Raw genomic sequence first — 16,316 nt, 5'->3', positions numbered from 1 at the left:
AAAAATGGATGTGCTGCTCTTGAAGGGGAGGTCGGGAGGAGGTTTACAAGGATGATCCTGGAGATAAACGGCTTGTCATATAAGGAGCGGTTGAGCGATTGAGTTTTGGAGGATGAGGGGGGAATCTCATTGAAACTTCCAGAATACTGAGGGGCCTAGACAGACTGGACATGGAGAAGATCTTTCCATCAGAAGGAGAGACTAGGACCCGAAGGCACAGCCTCAGAGTAAAGGGACTGACCCTTTAGCATGGAGAAGGGGAGGAATTTCTTCAGCCAGAGGGTGGTGACTCTGTGGAACTCACTGCCACAGAGGACTGTGGAGGCCAAGTCATTGAGTGTCTTTAATAAAGAACCTAACTCTGCCTTAGTAAAGGGGTCAAGAGTTAGGGGGAGAAGGCTGGAGAATGGGACTGAGAAACATGTCAGCAATGATCAATTGGTGGAACAACGTCAGTGGGCCAAATGGCCTAATTCTGCACCTATATCTTATGGTCAGGAAATATTTTGGCTTCTTGACAGCTGTCAAACATGAAAGTATAAATATGGATGATTTGAAGAGGCCAGATTTGGACAAGTCCAAAGATCAGACAAGATCATAGGGGCTGGAGGATGTAACAGAGATGGGAGAGAGGTGTAGAGGCTGGAGGAGGTTACAAAGATAGGGAAGGGTGTAGGGGCTGGAGAGGTTGTAGTGATAGGGATGTCAGGGGCCAGTGGAGCTTACAGGGAGGGGTGTTGGAGGCTGGAGAAGTTTACAGGGACAGGGAGGGGTTTCGGGGCCGGAGGAGGTTGCCAAGCCTGGAGAATATTTCTGAGATGGGGTTAGAGATTGTGGTGAGACCTCTTACAGATCAGAAACTAATGCTTCTTCAAAGTGCTTAGCAATAGTTGGGAAATTGTGGTAAAGCCACTGGTTAATAATCCCCTCGAACAGACTGAAACTTTGAAGGCATGCGGTTCCAATCCCACGACATCAGTTTCCAAGTTCATGTCAATCATGGTGGCCGTGCAAACCTATTTGGTTCACCAGTGCCCATTTTAGGGAAGGAAATCTGCTGTCTTTACCCGGTCTGGTCTGCATGTGACTCCAGACCCACAGCGATGTGGTTGACTCTGAGATAGCCAAGCAAGCCGCTCAGCCTCAAAGATAATTGGGGACAGGCGCAACACCCTCCCAATACTGCCCACGTCCCATGGAAGAACAAAGGGGAAGAAGTGCTGACTGATGAGCACTATTATGTAGGAAAACATGAGTACAGAAATAAACAGTTTGGGTAATGGTGGTAGAGGGACAAACTCTGGCTCTGCACATCAGAAGTGGTCCCTTTCATGTTGAGTCCCTTCGTGTTTACTGTTTACCCAAACAGATGGGTAGGGCTCAAATGGTTTTGATTATTTATTTTCTTGGAATGTGGGTGAAACAGGCGAACTTAGATTTACTGTGAATCCTGTGAGGACATTCAGTACTCACCTTATTGCTGTGGGTCTGGAGTTGCGTGTCAGCATGGGCCGGGTAACAGTGGCAGGTTGACTTACCAAAGTGTCCACACCAGATGAGTTTCTTTTTCCCCATGTGGTTGCCAAGAGGAGGATTTGTGGAAATGATTTGCAAGGCTGATCATAAAAGAGCATGTGTATGCTCCCTAGGAAAGGGTTGACAGGCTGAGTCTCCATTCCTTTAGGTGGAGAAACCTGGAAATAAGAGCAAGAGTAGGCCGTTCGGCCCCTCTGTTTGCAATTCAGTAGGATCATGGCCAATCATTGAGCTCAATCCCCCAGAATCCTGCCCTCCATCCCCCGTATCCCTTGATTCTCCTTGAGCCAGGTAAACTTATCCACCTCCTTTAAAACACACCTCGGCCACATTTTGCAGTCGTGAAAGGAGGCAGGCAGACAATGGGAAAGAGATCTTTAAGCGTTCAGAAAGACTTTTTGTAAGGGAGTGGAGATGGTGGTAAAGTGGCAGCACCACCTTCATTACCTTGTCTACCTGCGACTCCACTTTTGAGGAACTATGAACCTGCTTCCCAAGGTCTCTTTGTTTGGCAATACTCTTCAGGATCCTACCTTTAAATGGCAGGACAGACTCAATGGGCCAAATGGTCTACTTTTGCTCCTTCATCTTGTGGGGAAGAGCAGAGCTTGGAGCCGTCACTATAAGATGGACGCAGAGTAATCCAATCGGCAATTCAGGAACAGATTCTTCCTGAGAATAGGGAGTTTGCTACTGCCGAAAGCAGTTAGAAGCGAATGATGTCCGTCCATTTCAATGGGTGACAAGATGAGAGCGGGAAAGGAGTAGAAGGAGATAGTGCTGGGGTGATTGGAGTGTGGACAGGCGAGATGCATGTGCGTTGAGCGAAAACCAGCACGGAGGAGTTGGGCTGAATGGCGTATTTCTGTGTTCACTTTTGCGAGTGGAAGCCACTTTTGAAGCTTTGGTGCAATACATGGGAGTTATTTTTGTTAAGAATTGCAAAAAATAAAACCTCTTGAGGGCATCCATCCCTTTTGAAGTAGGGTGAATGATTGACCTCATTGTAACTGGAGGTTAATATTTCTTCTGTCAACAGTATTTGCTTTTGAACAGCTCTGGGCTGATGCCGTGTGGATCGACCTTTGTACATCAACCAGGCGTGTCCTCCTCAGGTTCTGCTGGTGGATGAGTAAGCGACAAGCCTAAAACTGTGTGCTGAATGTTTCCTTCCTTTCTTTTGGCATGGATTCAAAAAGGGGGAATGATCTTTAGCTTTTGAGCTATTATTGAATTCATTCCCGCAAAACGATCAAGAAATAATTGCGCTTGAACCTTTCGCAATCCGAGGGAGTTCTGCAGCACTCTGTGTCACCAGTGCGTCGTCCCTTTTTTTTGACATGCAGTTGCTGTCATAATGTAACGCATGGCAGCTAACTTGTGCAATATTGCAAAATGCAGATTAACTGGTTGTTCAGCTCAGGCGGGGGCATGGTGGCTCATTGGTTAGCACTGCTGCCTCACAGCACCAGGGTCCCAGGTTCGATTCCAGCCTCTGGTAACTGTCTGTGTGGAGTTTGCACGTTCTCCTCGTGTCTGCGTGGGCTTCCTCTGGGTGCTGTGGTTTCCTCCCACAGTCGAAAGATGTGCAGGTCAAGTGAATTGGCCATGCTAATTTGCGCATAGTGTTAGGTGCATTAGTCAGAGGGAAACTGGTCTGGATGGGTTACTCTTTGGAGGGTTGGTGTGGACTGGTTGGGCCGAAGGGCCTGTTTCCACACTGTAGGGAATCCAATCTCTGCATGGAAGTATGTTGGGATTTGTTAAATAATTGCTTTTGCTCATATGAGTCATTGCAGTCAGATTAAACTCAGTTCTGTGAAGCACTTCAACTATCTGAATGTGTTAGCGAGCTTTTCAGTGAGTCTCCTACATTCAGTAATTTTGCTGAATTTGTTGTTTATCGAAGTTAGTGACATTTACTCCGGGTTTTCCTCTGCAAACACTCCCAGAACAGGGACAGCGCGGAGATCAATATGGAGTAAAGCTCACTCTACACTGTCTCCCATCAAACATTCGCAGGATGGGGACAGCACAGGGTTAGATACAGAATAGCTGAAAGTAAAAATCCCTCTACTCATTTAAACTGAGCAAAAAAAGCTCTCTTTACTCTTAAACTGAAATAAGACAACTTTTTTACTGTTCCCCATCAAACACTCCCACGATCGGGAGAACACAAGGTTAGATAAAGAGAAAAGCTCAACCCTTTTAAGTGGAAAAGAAGGTCCCTCTATTTTTTTTTTACAAACTGCAAGTAAAGCTCCTTCTACACTGCCCTCACCAAACATTCCCAGGACAGGTGCAGAACCTGTTCAATTTGAAAGATTAAAAAAAACCGTGGCTCAGTGGTTAGCACTGCTGCCTCAGCGCCAGTGACCCAAGTTTGATTCCAGCCTCGGATGACTGTCATGTCTGCGTGAGCCTCTTCTGGATGCTCTGGTTTCCTTTCACAGTCCAAAGGTGTGCAGGTTAGGGTGGATTGGCTGTGCTAAATTGTCCCGTAGTGCCCAGGAATGTGCAGGTTAGGGTGGATTGGCCGTGCTAAATTGTCCCGTAGTGCCCAGGAATGTGCAGGTTAAGGTGGATTGGCCGTGCTAAATTGTCCCGTAGTTTCCAGGGATGTGCAGGTTAAGTGGGCTAGCCATTTGAAATTCATGGTTACAAGGATACGGTGGGGGTGGGTCTAGGTGAGCTGCTGCTTGGAGGGGCAGCGTGGACTTGATAGGCTGAACAGCCTGTAACCACACTCTAGCATTTCTGTGATAACCGTTACAGATATGAAAGGGGATAAGCTGTTGCTGCCGTGATTCAGTTGTGCATATGAATCTGTTTGCTGTTCACACAGGTGAAAGTTAGCAGGCTCTCTGTGGGGGTCGCATGTGTGCCGAAATCAACATTATCACTGAGATGGTGAAGCCACATTTGCCAATTTTGATTTGGTTTTTATGTTGTTTGTCAACTGGATTCTCCAAATTCTGCGGTTTCATGACTTTGCTCTGGATGTGTTTAACAAGTAGAGAGAAAAGATTGGATTTACAAAGTGCCCATTACATCCTTTGGGACATCTCAAAGTGTTGTAAGACCACTGACAAGGTTTTCTGAGTGGTACATTGTTGGAAGCTCCACAGCAAATTGGTACACAGCAAGCCCTCTCTCACCAATGTGATAAATGACCAGTTTTGTTTTTAAGCTTTGGAAAAGTTGATGAGGTGTACGTTTTAGCCCCAGCTGGAGGCTGTGGGGCTGGTTTGGATGGGGTGTGATTCTGGGGTGTCAGAGACACCACTCCCAGGCGGTAGCATTGTAAAGTCAGCCGCCTCCCCAGCTCACCCTGCTCTGCTCTGGGTTCACAGATGCGCTTCATGTTGCTGTTCAGTCGCCAAGGCAAGCTGCGATTGCAGAAATGGTACACCGCCGTCTCTGAGAAGGAGAAGAAGAAACTGGGCCGGGAGCTGATGCAGATCGTACTGGGGCGCAAGCCCAAGATGTGCAGCTTCCTGGAGTGGAAGGACCTGAAAATCGTCTACAAGAGGTGGGTCACTTTCTGTTGCAGGACACTTCAAAGCACAGACTCTGGGCTGTTCAGGTTTCTGCTCCACCTGTGTCCTATCAGTGGTCCTATCAGCATATCCTTCTATTCTTATTCCTGGGGTGGCTCAGTGGTTAGCACTGCTGCCTCACAGTGCCAGAGACCCAGGGTTCGATTCAAACCTCAGCTGACCGTCTATGTGCAGGTTGCACGTTTTCCCCTGTGTCTGCGTGGGTTTCCTCCCCTAGATGTGCAGGTTAGGTGAATTGGCAGTGCTAAATTGCCCATTGTGTCCAGGGATGTCCAAATGGCCTGTTTACATACTGTATGGATTCTATGATTCTGTTGCTTTGCCATCATTCAGGGAATGTGAGCGTCACTATCTGGTCTATATTGTAAGAGAGGCAACTGCTAATTGGTTGGCAGGTGGACTTTTGATTAGAGGTGTTGCCACAGAGAATGTACAAGTTAATAATGTCTGTTAGTTAACTGCCAGGAATTGTAAACTGAGCAGTTTGACTCTCTTAGTGATATTTATTGCCCGTCTATAATTGTTCCTTGTGAAGATGGTGGTGTACTGCTGCACTCCATGCAGTGTAAGGCCATCGAGGGTGCTCCTGGTGGGAAGGATATTTCAGGATTAGGACCAAGTGATGGTGCAGAAATGGGGATGTACTTGCGAATGAGTGTATTTAGAGGCAGGTTATGCCCTAATGGTATTATCACTAGCCTCTTAATCCAGAAACTCAGCTGATGTTGTGGGGATCTGGGTTTGAATCCCGACACGGCAAACAATGGAATTTCAAATCACTTTTAAAAAAAAACACAAATCTGGGATTAAGAACCTACTGATGACCATGAAACCATTGCTGATTGTCAGACAATCCCATCTGGCTCATGGATGTTCTTCAGGGAAGGAAATCTGCTATCCTTACCTGGTTTGGCTTACATGTGACTCTGGAGCCACAGCACCAGGGTTGATTCTCAATTGCTCTCTGAAATGGCCGTGCAAGTCAAGGGTAGCTAGGGATGGGCAATAAATGCTGGCCAGCCAGCAACACCCATAAATGAAAACGATCACAGGATCTAGCCGATCTGTTGAAGGCATGCAGCAAGTGGTATTGCTACCGAGAAGGATCTTGCTCTGCTAAAGACAAAGTACGAATGCAGTCTTGTTCTGGAAACCGACCAGGAAGCCAGTTTTCAATAAGAAGGGTCCATAAGTGGTTTTACTGGCTGTGCAACAATTAGGAAACTCTTACCACATCTTTCCAACGATTGACTTTCAGATTGCAATCTGTCTCTCTCCGTACGGCACTTCAAATCCCAGCTGGGGATTTGAAGAGGACTGGAATTATTTAGCAGAGCTGAGAAGAGTCTCTTAATTGTTCCATGATCATCGATCCGTGACTGATTTGGTTTGCTGTTTTGTTTTCAGTTGTGATAGCGCTGTGTTTGCTCAGCTAGTCGAGAACAATTCGGCATGAGCCACAAATATGTTCTAGCCACCTCCCCCGCACCATTCCAACAAAGTCACCTCTCCCTGTAGGGTTTTCCTCCTTCTTCTCCTCCAGACTTCAATGTCACTGGTTCAGGTCCTGCTCCAGACACCCAGAGTGCCATAATCCAGGCCACCACTCCCCGTGTGAAACCCAGGGAGTGCTGCAGCATCGGAGCTGTTGTCTTATTCGGGCAAGATGTTACACAAGAGTGTCTGTCTCTGTTTTTTTTCTCCCTCGTGCCCCTCTTGTCCCTGCCCGATCTTTCCCTTCTGGTTCTCTCCCAGATTGCAAACTATCCTCTTTCTCCCCGCCAGACCCCCCTCCCCACCTCTCCAAAAATCTGCAAAAGGCACACATTAACGTAATGTGCAAGCAAGCGCAGCCAAATACATTGCATTACAACATTTTCATGAAGCTCTTCATCTTGCAGTCAACAGGGCAATGTGCAAAAGGTTTCACACTATAGTCGCCGTTATCCCTTTGCTATAAGAGAGGCAAGTGCTGATAGGTTGGCAAGTGGACTTCTGATTGGAGGTGTTGCCATGGTGAAGACCCCAGTTGATGATGTCTGGCAGTTAACTGCCAGGATTGAAATCAAATTATAAACCAGGTAGTTTGACTCTGGTAATGGCACTGCCTAAGAAATAAAGCTGAGAATGATGATCATCTATTTTGTTGAGTTGCAACAGGGCACAGTGTAATCATAGAAGTTCTACAGTGTGGACACAGGCCATTTGACCCAACAACTCCACACTGACCCTCCGAAGATTATCCCATCCAGATCCATTCCTCTACCCTATTACTCTACATTTCTCCTAACTAATGCATCTAACGTAAACATCCTGAACACTGGGCAATTTAGCATGGCCAATCCATCTTTGGCCTGTGGGAGGAAAATTGCGAGTATGGGGCTGGAAAAGCACAGTAGGTCAGGCAGCATCTGAGGAACTCGAGAATCAATGTTTCGAACGTAAGCCCTTCATTCCCGATGAAGGGCTTATGCCCGAAACGTCGATTCTTCTGCTGCTTGTCAGACGCTGCCTGACCTGCTGTGCTTTTCCAGCACCATACTCTCTACTCTGATCTCCAGCATCTGCAGTCCTCACTTTCTCCAGTATGGAAGAACCTGAAGTACCCAGAGGAAACCGGCGTTGACAGGGGGAGAATGTGCACATTGCACACAGACAGTCGCACAAGGCTGGAATCGAACCCGGGTCCCTCGCACTGTGAGGCAACAGTGCTAACCATTGAGAGACTGAACCGTAATGTTATGGACCAGACCAGACTCCCTTAAAGTATTTTAAGAAGGTAGCCTAGACCCTAACTTTTTTTTATTTTTGAAGGCAAATGTAAAGAGCCTGTGTTTCTGATGCAGTTCAAATGACTTGTTGTTAAGCAAAGCATGATGTATTTAAACGCTACAGTTAAAATGCAACAAAAGAAAGAAGAACTTGGAATAACTTAACTCTGTTGGGAAACTTTACAGAATAATAGGTACAATAACGTTACTATTTAACTGTTCAAATATACTAACAGTCCATAAACGCACTCCTTTGTAAAAAGGCCAGTTAAGTAATCACTTTTCTCACACGCAACCCAGCAGCAGAGAGAGAGAGAGAAAATATCAAGCAAAAATTCAGTAGCAGCCCAGAGACATTAACTGCAGCTTCCAACTCTGTTGAAACTCCAACAGCAACTGCTGAAAGCTATCTTAAAAAGAAATCATTAATCTATGGGAACCTAACCCCACCCATTCAGGCTGCTTTTATTGTTCCAACTTTGTAAAAGTAAAACCCAGCCCTCCCAAGCTGTTTACTTTATTGGCCTTCACTAGGTAGCTCTCTACTTCTGTCTTAAACCTCTCTTCAGCAAAAAAGGACAAAATACAGATGTTGCAGCCACGACATTGTCACAGTAATCTACATGCTTTGCTTTAGCTGCAAAGAACAGAACTCGATTATCTATGTGGCTTCCAGTACTCACAACACAGTGAGCCTGACCATTGTAAATTTGGAGTCAGTGCAATTCTTTGTGCATTCAGATTATTTCACAATTGTTGTCCAGTCAGGGAATTGCAACTCATGTTGGACAGTTAATTTTGCAAACTGGTTGGGAAAGGCCATTACCTTGCTTATTGAGAATAACTGTTGATGCATGTTGTTTGAAATAATCCCATTGCCAGATCTTGGAATATGGGACTCACGTACCTGGCACTGAAACTCATATCTCAAAGGTTGGAGCAAAATGTGACACTAGTGGTGTTTGCCATTGACAGATTGCTGCCATCATGTCATTGAGTCATACAACACGGAAACAGACCTTTTGGTCCAAACAGTCCCTGCCAAACATAATTCCAAGCAACTAGTCCCACCAGCCTGTTCCTGGCCCATATCCCTCCAAACCTTTCCTATTCATGTACTTATCCAAATGTCTTTTAAACATTGTAACTGTCCCCACATTCACTGCATCCTCAGGAAGTTCATTCTAATTCAAGCCACCCTCTGTGTAAAATCTGACTCTCTAAAATAGGTGATAGCCATTCCCCAGTTTATTTCTTAGGGCAAGACCTTGAGCATTCAGTGTCAACTTGCTTGGTTCAAGTTTTAAACAATAATTGGCAGTTAACTATCAGTTGTCATTTAACTGAGGCATTCTCCATTAGTGCAGCTCTACCAATCAGAGACCATTAGCCAAACTATCCATTTACTCTCCTACATCAACACTAAAAATAAATACATTGATACTTCTGGTATTTATGCGAATTGTCCTGAGGAGCACTTCAACAAATATGTCTTTTCTTCAGCAATATTAAAGTCTGTCTACATCCGTCTCTGTGTATGCCACCATCGTATATGAAATAACTCCACAGAGCCCAGAAGCCCATTGCCATGTCAACTTTTATTTACGCATACATAGTAATTGAAGCTGGTCTGGCTCCCTCTGAGACTCCTGTGTTTTTTCTTTCTTTGATCCAGGCAGTTCAGAGGTCAGTCCCCTCTCAAACACAAAATGGAGAATCCTGCCCCACTGATCCAGCTCTCAGAATGAAGAGAACATATGTGTTTTTTTGTAACACAACCCCTGACACTCCTGTTTATTTTATTCTTCTTTCCCCTCCTCCCACACCACCGCCTCACAGCGGTAGTACTTACTTTTCCCCAGCACCCATGTGTGTGTTCAGGTGTAGGACATAGTGAAGAACAACAAGTGCAGAAATCTATTCATTTTCCACCACCAGGAACAAAGGAAACACCCGAGTGGCCAGTGACAAGCAAGTGCCCTTCTCAACAAAGAGAAGACTCCTGTTTCTATCTGTCAGCCAGCGGTTCCTTGATTAGACCAGGTTAACAACCCCAATCGGAGAACTCTCAATCTATGAGGTCAAACCGGCTGACTTCGCTGCAATCATTAGACTGAGAGCTGGAAACCGAACCATCTCCTAGCCCAATTGGATGCTGACTGTCAGACAACCAGCTTTTCTTCCCGCCCATCTTCCTTCTCCCCTCCCCCCACATTCCCCCCCCACTCTGTCCCTCTATAACGAGAGCGCAGCCCTGAGATTCTCTGGGACTGTACTTTGTAGCTATTGGTGAAAGGGGAAAAAAGCAGATCCGTTTGCCTCCTCTTGGGAGGAACATCTGCCGTCCTTACCTGGTCTGGCCGACATGACTCCAGACCCACAGCGACGCTGTTGACTCTTAACTGCCCTTTGAGCGTGCCCCTCAGTTCAAGGAGCAATGAAGGGCAATCAATAGATGCTGGCCCTTTCTGACGACACCCACATTCCACAATATGATAGGAACAGATGGGAATGGAGATGGTCTGACCACAATGTTGTGAACATCCGGTGTGCATTGTATTTGGCAATGCGTTATGTGCGCCCAGAGTTACTGAGTGTGTGGAAACCTGAATGTTGTAAGGACCTGCCTGCGCAAGAAGCAATTGTTATACAGTTGCCATAAGTGTTGGAAGTGAAATGGTGCCTCTTTGTCTCTCCCTCACAGGTATGCCAGCCTTTACTTCTGCTGTGCCATTGAGGACCAAGACAATGAACTGCTGACACTAGAGCTCATCCACCGTTACGTTGAGTTATTGGACAAATACTTTGGAAGCGTAAGTGACCCTGCCCCTCCGTACAGAGTCATGTGGAGTGTCGCGGTGGAGATCACAGAGAATAAATTAGAGGGATTAAAACTGTACTCGTTGGAAGCATTCAGACAATGTGTGTGTGTGTGAAGAGAACAGGCTTGACGTTCCAAGTCATTGACCTTTTACCAGAGCCCTTCGTTCCAGTCTCTTGCTGATCGAGAGTGACCCTGAGATTCATACAAATATTCCAACTTTAATTATCTTAATATAATATGGTACTTTTCCCCACCAAAAATAATTCTCCAGATGGTGGGGTGTATATTACATGTGGTATGTGACTACGGTCCTGGTTTATTGGATAGCAGAGCGCCCTGGCTTCCTTTTAACTTGTTATTTAAATATTCGGCTACAAGAGCAGGTCAGAGGTTAGGAATCCTGCAGTGACTAATTCATCTCCTGACTCAGCAAGGGGAATATTGCATATAGTTCTGGACACCACACTACCAGAAGGATATGGATGCTTTGGAGAGGGTACAGAAGAAGTTTAACCAGGCTGTTGCCCGGTATGGGGGATGTTAGCTACAAAGAAAGGTTGGATAGACTGGGTTTGTTTTCACTGGAATGCTGGAGGTTGAGGGACGATTTGATAGACGTTTGTAAGATTGTGAATGGTGTGGATAGAGTGGAAAGTATGAGGGTGGAGGGGTCAGTTATTCAGAGATACGAGTTCAAGGTGCGGAGGGAGGATGCGTAAAAGATATGTGCAAGCCACATTTTTCAGAGTGATGAGTGTCTGAAGCACGTTGTCAGAGGAATTAGTGGAAACAGAGACAACAACAGCATTCAAGAAGCACCTGGACGAATACATGAATCGGAAGGGAAAAGAGGGATACAGATTCTGTAAGTGAAGACAGTTTTAGCATGGAAGGGCAAAACATGATGGCGCAGGCTTAGAGTGCTGAAGGGCCTGTACCTGTGCTGTATTGTTCTTCTTTTGACTCCACCATCGACAAGGCACAAGTCAGAAGTGTGAGTCAGTACTCCCCACTTGCCCTGGATGGGGGCAGCTCCAATAGCACAAAAAGCTTGACACCATCCAGGGACAAAGCAGCTCCCTGCTTGACTGGCACCACATCCACAAACTTCCATTCCCTCCACCACCGACGCTCAGTAGCAGCAGTGTGTACCATCTACAAGCTGCTGAGACGGCATCTTCCAAATCCACAAACACTTCCATCTAGAAGGTCATGGCAGTAGGTACAAGGGAGCAATACCACAGGCAAGGTTTCCTTCAAGTGGCTTGCCATCCAGACTTGGAAATATATTGGCCGTTCCTTCAGTGTCGCTGGGTCAAAATTCTGGCATTCCCTCTCTAAGGGCATTATGGGTCAATCCACAGCGGTCCAAGAAGGCAGATCACCACCACCTTCTCAATGGGCAATTAGTGACCAGCAATAAATTAATTTTTAAAGAACAGTTTGGGAGAGGATGGTGTTGTTGGACCACCTTTTCTGTTCCTCGATTCAGAGGATGTTGTAATGCTGGAAGTGAAGAGGTGTTTCTCCCCTACAATGTAGAAGTGGGCCATTTGGCCTATCAAGTCCACACCAACCCCGCAGCAGAATGTCCAACCCAGTCCCACCCCATCCCTGTAACTCTGTATTGGTGGTGGCGAATCCACATAACCTACGCATCCCTGGGCACTAAGGGGCTCCGGGAGGAAACTGGTGCACCTGACGGCAACCCATACAGACACAGGGAGAATGGATATACTCGACATAGGTAGCCCAAGACTGGAATTGAACCTGCGTCTCTGGCGTGGTGAGGCAGCAGTGCTAACCTCTGAGCCACTGAACTGCCCTGTACTTGTCCCAGAGACCAATGGCTCATTGAACAGTTTTCTGGCAGGAGCGGGAATACTATGAGCATTTTGAGCCCCGTATCTAAGGAAGGGTGTATGGGTCTTGGGAGGGGGGTCCAGACAGGGTTTACAAGAATGATTCCGGGGATAAAGGGCATGTCATATGGGGAGCGGTTGAGGACTCTGGGTCTGTGCTCGATGGAGTTTAGAAGGATGGGGTAGGGGGCATCTGATTGAAACTTATAGGATACGGAGAGGCCTGGATAGAGTGGATGTGGCAAAGATGCTTCAACTAGTAGGTGAGACTAGGAGCCAAGGGCACAGCCTCAGGGTGAAGGGATGGACTGAGATGAGGAGGAATTTCTTCAGCCAGAGGGTGGTGACTCTGTGGAACTCATTACCGCAAAGGGCTGTGGAGGACAAGTCATTGAGTGGTGTTTAAGACAGAGAGAGAGAGAGAGAGAGAGGTTCCTGATTAGTGAGGGGGATCAAGGGTTACAGCGAGAAGGCAGGAGAATGGGGTTGAGAAACATATCAACCACGATCGAATGGCAGAGTCAACCCAATGGGCCGAATGGTCTAATTCGATATCTAAGGTTTTGACAAGTCAGCAGATGCTTCCAGGAGGGTGTTTCCACTTGGCGGGGAGACTTAAACTAGGAGGCTAGGTTAAGGATGGGTTGTCTTTTGTTTTTGAAAGGAGCAAGGGGAATTGTTTTCTCTGAGGACTTGCAAGTGTGAAATTGTCTTCCCCCAGATGATAATGGAGACTAGGTCTATGAATTTATTCCAGGCTGACTCCGATAGACAGGGCTGTTGGGGGTGGTGGTGTCGACAGCAAAGTGGTACACAGAACATAATCACTTCAGTCACAATTTTATTGAATGGTGTTGCAGGTTTGAAGAGCCAAATCATCTGCTCCCACTCCTAAGTTCCATTGTAAATTGCACCCTAACTTCAATTAATTTCCAGGGGAATAAAAAGAATATTACATTCAGTAAATTACACTAATGGAGGCCAAGGTTTCAGTCCCTGTACAGATCTTGGGATGAGCATGGCTCTCTATCACACAACCATGCCTTGAAGCACTTAGTCAATAGGGGAAGCTGGGGAACCAGCTTGTGATTATTGAGGGAGTACAGGAGCAGCAAGGTGGCACAATGGTTAGCACTGCTGCCTCTCAGTGCCAGGGACCTAGGTTCAATATCACACTCTGGCAACTGTCTGTGTGGAGTTTGTACATTGTCTCTGTCTCTGTGTCTGCGTGGGTTTCCTGCGGGTGCTCCGATTTCCTCCCGCAGTCCAAAGATGTGCAGGTTAGGATGGATTGGCCATGCTAAATTGCCCCACAGTGCCCAGGGCTGTGCAGGCTAGGTGGGTTAGCCATGGGAGAGGGGCTGGGATACGGGGATGGGTCTGGGTGGGATTCTGTTCGGAGGGTTGGTGCGGACTCAATGGGCCGAATGGCCTGCTTCCACACTTAGTGATTCTAAGGGAGGAACCTTGCAGGGGAAATGGGGAGGTGGGGAAGGGCGAACATCGTGGTGCTGCTAATTCCTGTCTGCTTGAAGGTCTGTGAACTGGATATCATCTTCAACTTCGAGAAGGCCTATTTCATCCTGGACGAGTTTCTGATGGGAGGTGAGATCCAGGACACATCGAAGAAAAACGTGCTGAAGGCCATCGAGCAGGCGGACCTCATGCAGGAGGTAGGTGGGCAATTGGACCTCTTGTGGTGCTGCACTGTGGGTACCTGGCCGCTGTGCAGGGGAGTTCAGTCTCCCTATGTAACCCTCAGAGTGTCGTTCAGCAGCTGGTCCATATGTGTAGCACACAGAACTGACAGGAAAACTAATCCCTCGCCCCACACAGCTGTGATGCCTTACTCATCGAAAATATTTACTTACACGCCCCCGTAATAATCTGCTATTCTGGGAGAGGCATGATTGAAAGCAGACTCGAAAGCTCAAACTGTGGCTGTAGTTACAGGAGAAGTGGTCATAACCACTGGTTACAGAGATGGAGGCCTTTCAGCCTACCATGCCTGTGCTAGCTCTTTGGCAGAAGCAATATCCCGGGTGGGATTTAGGGGTGGCACAGTGTCTCAGTGGTAAGCATTGCTACCTCACGGCGCCGTGACACTGGCTCGATTCCAGCCTCGGGTGACTGTGCAGCCTTTGCACGTTCTCCTCATGTCTGCGTGGATTTCCTCTGTGTGCTCCAGTTTCCTCCCACAGTCACAAAGATGTGTGGGTTAGGGTGGGTTGGCCGTGGGAAATCTGGAGTTCCCGAGATAGGATAGGGGGTTGCTCTTTAGAGAGTCAGTGCAGATTCAATTGGCTGAATGACCTTTATTGCACTCTAGAGATTCTATGATCCCACATCCCTCTGTCATTTAATCCATTACCCCACCATTTCCCAATCTCTGATAGGTGCACTATTCCAAATCCTGGAGGGCAGGGTGAGAATTTTCAGACAGGGAATCTTGTGAAATTTATTTCCAATGCTGTCAACTTCCTGGAGGTGACAGAACCTGAACCAGGCCAGTCACATAGAAGCACAAGTGCTGTGGCTACAGGAGCAGGTCAGAAGCTGGAGTAAGTAACTCACCTCCTGACTCCATCTGCCAGACCTTGGCCCACTGACCCAGTTGATCAAGATCTCACTGTATTCCCAGATAACCACCTTCACTGCACCACCAATCATGGTGTCATCCACAAGTATACCTCCTAAACTCTCCTCCAAATTATTTACTTCAATTGCACGTCGCTGGTCATGAGTCTGCAGTTTGAACAATGATCCTATACCACCATTCTCTGTCTTTACCTTCAAGCCAAATTTCAGTTTATTAATTGAATTTAAGCTGCATTGACTTCTGTGATGGATTCAAACCTGTCTAACGGCCATTAGCTTGGGCCTCTGAATTAATAATCCAGAGGCAATGCCCCCGGCTGTAGATGAGTGAAGACCTTAAACCCTTTATTTGTGCAATTCTGTTAGCTTCACTGCAATATTGACATTGACACAAGATTTTGTTGCCCCTTTACAGGACGATGAGTCTCCACGCAGCGTCCTTGAAGAAATGGGCCTGGCATAGCCGTACACGCCTGACATACGGCTACATTGAAAATGTGTGTGTGTTGGGGGTGGGGTGGGGTGGGGTGGGAGTGAGGGGGGGGGGAGTTGGTGGGGGGTATTTTGGTTGATTGGGGGAGGGTGGGGTGGGAAAGGGGGTTGTGATCAGGACCAAAATTTTCAACAACAAATTTGCTGTGTTGATTCTGTCGAGTCCCTGTCTGAAGATAAGAATCGACTTTCCTCATGTCCAACCCGCGGGCTTTGAGGAGTGGAGCAGCACGCATTTTGACTCTCGAGCAATGCTGAGTGCTGAACTGGGCCGGATGGAAGGAAAGAGCTGGCAATAATGGGGACGAGGGTAGAGAATCTTGACTGGAGCCTTCGCTGGGAGGTGGACTGGCGTCAACTTGGGGCTACAGTCTTCATTTCTCGATAAGTAGGCAAGACTTTCTCCTCCTTGCCCAGTGGTCTTACCCATGTGAATGGAAGGACTTTGAGCAGGAGATGCCTCTCCTCCTGTTCCCTTGTGCATTGTTGTTGGGGTCAGAGGGGACACTTAGGGTCTGGCCGTGGCAGCGATGAGTTTTGTGCCTGCCATCTTGGCCAAGTCTGCTCCCCTGGTTGGATGTTTCCAACCCTTCGTGATGATCGAGATCTGTCCCCCCCCTCTATCTAAGAAGGTCACCCATGGGCCTTTCTTCACCAGGCAAGTGGACACCTT

General features: G+C 47.2%; 1 protein-coding gene across 1 annotated transcript in view; it reads left to right on the top strand.

Moving 5' to 3' along the window:
• Positions 1–15,664, top strand: part of LOC122544327 (AP-1 complex subunit sigma-1A) — a 39,293-nt gene extending 23,629 nt beyond the window's left edge. Inside the window, exons 2-5 of the mRNA XM_087982714.1 lie at positions 4,890–5,068; positions 10,572–10,680; positions 14,089–14,226; positions 15,567–15,664. Coding sequence (XP_087838840.1) covers positions 4,890–5,068; positions 10,572–10,680; positions 14,089–14,226; positions 15,567–15,614 — 474 coding nt within the window. The 3' untranslated portion in view covers positions 15,615–15,664. The remainder of the gene's footprint in view (positions 1–4,889; positions 5,069–10,571; positions 10,681–14,088; positions 14,227–15,566) is intronic.
• The last annotated feature ends 652 nt before the right edge of the window (positions 15,665–16,316 follow it).

Source organism: Chiloscyllium plagiosum, unplaced genomic scaffold (genome assembly GCF_037043375.1).
Source record: "Chiloscyllium plagiosum isolate Xiang-an unplaced genomic scaffold, Cpla_swu_hap1 HiC_scaffold_44, whole genome shotgun sequence".
Classification (NCBI taxonomy): Eukaryota; Metazoa; Chordata; class Chondrichthyes; order Orectolobiformes; family Hemiscylliidae; genus Chiloscyllium; species Chiloscyllium plagiosum.
The sequence above is the reverse complement of the archived record's forward strand: the minus strand, read 5'-3'. Positions and strand labels throughout refer to the sequence as shown.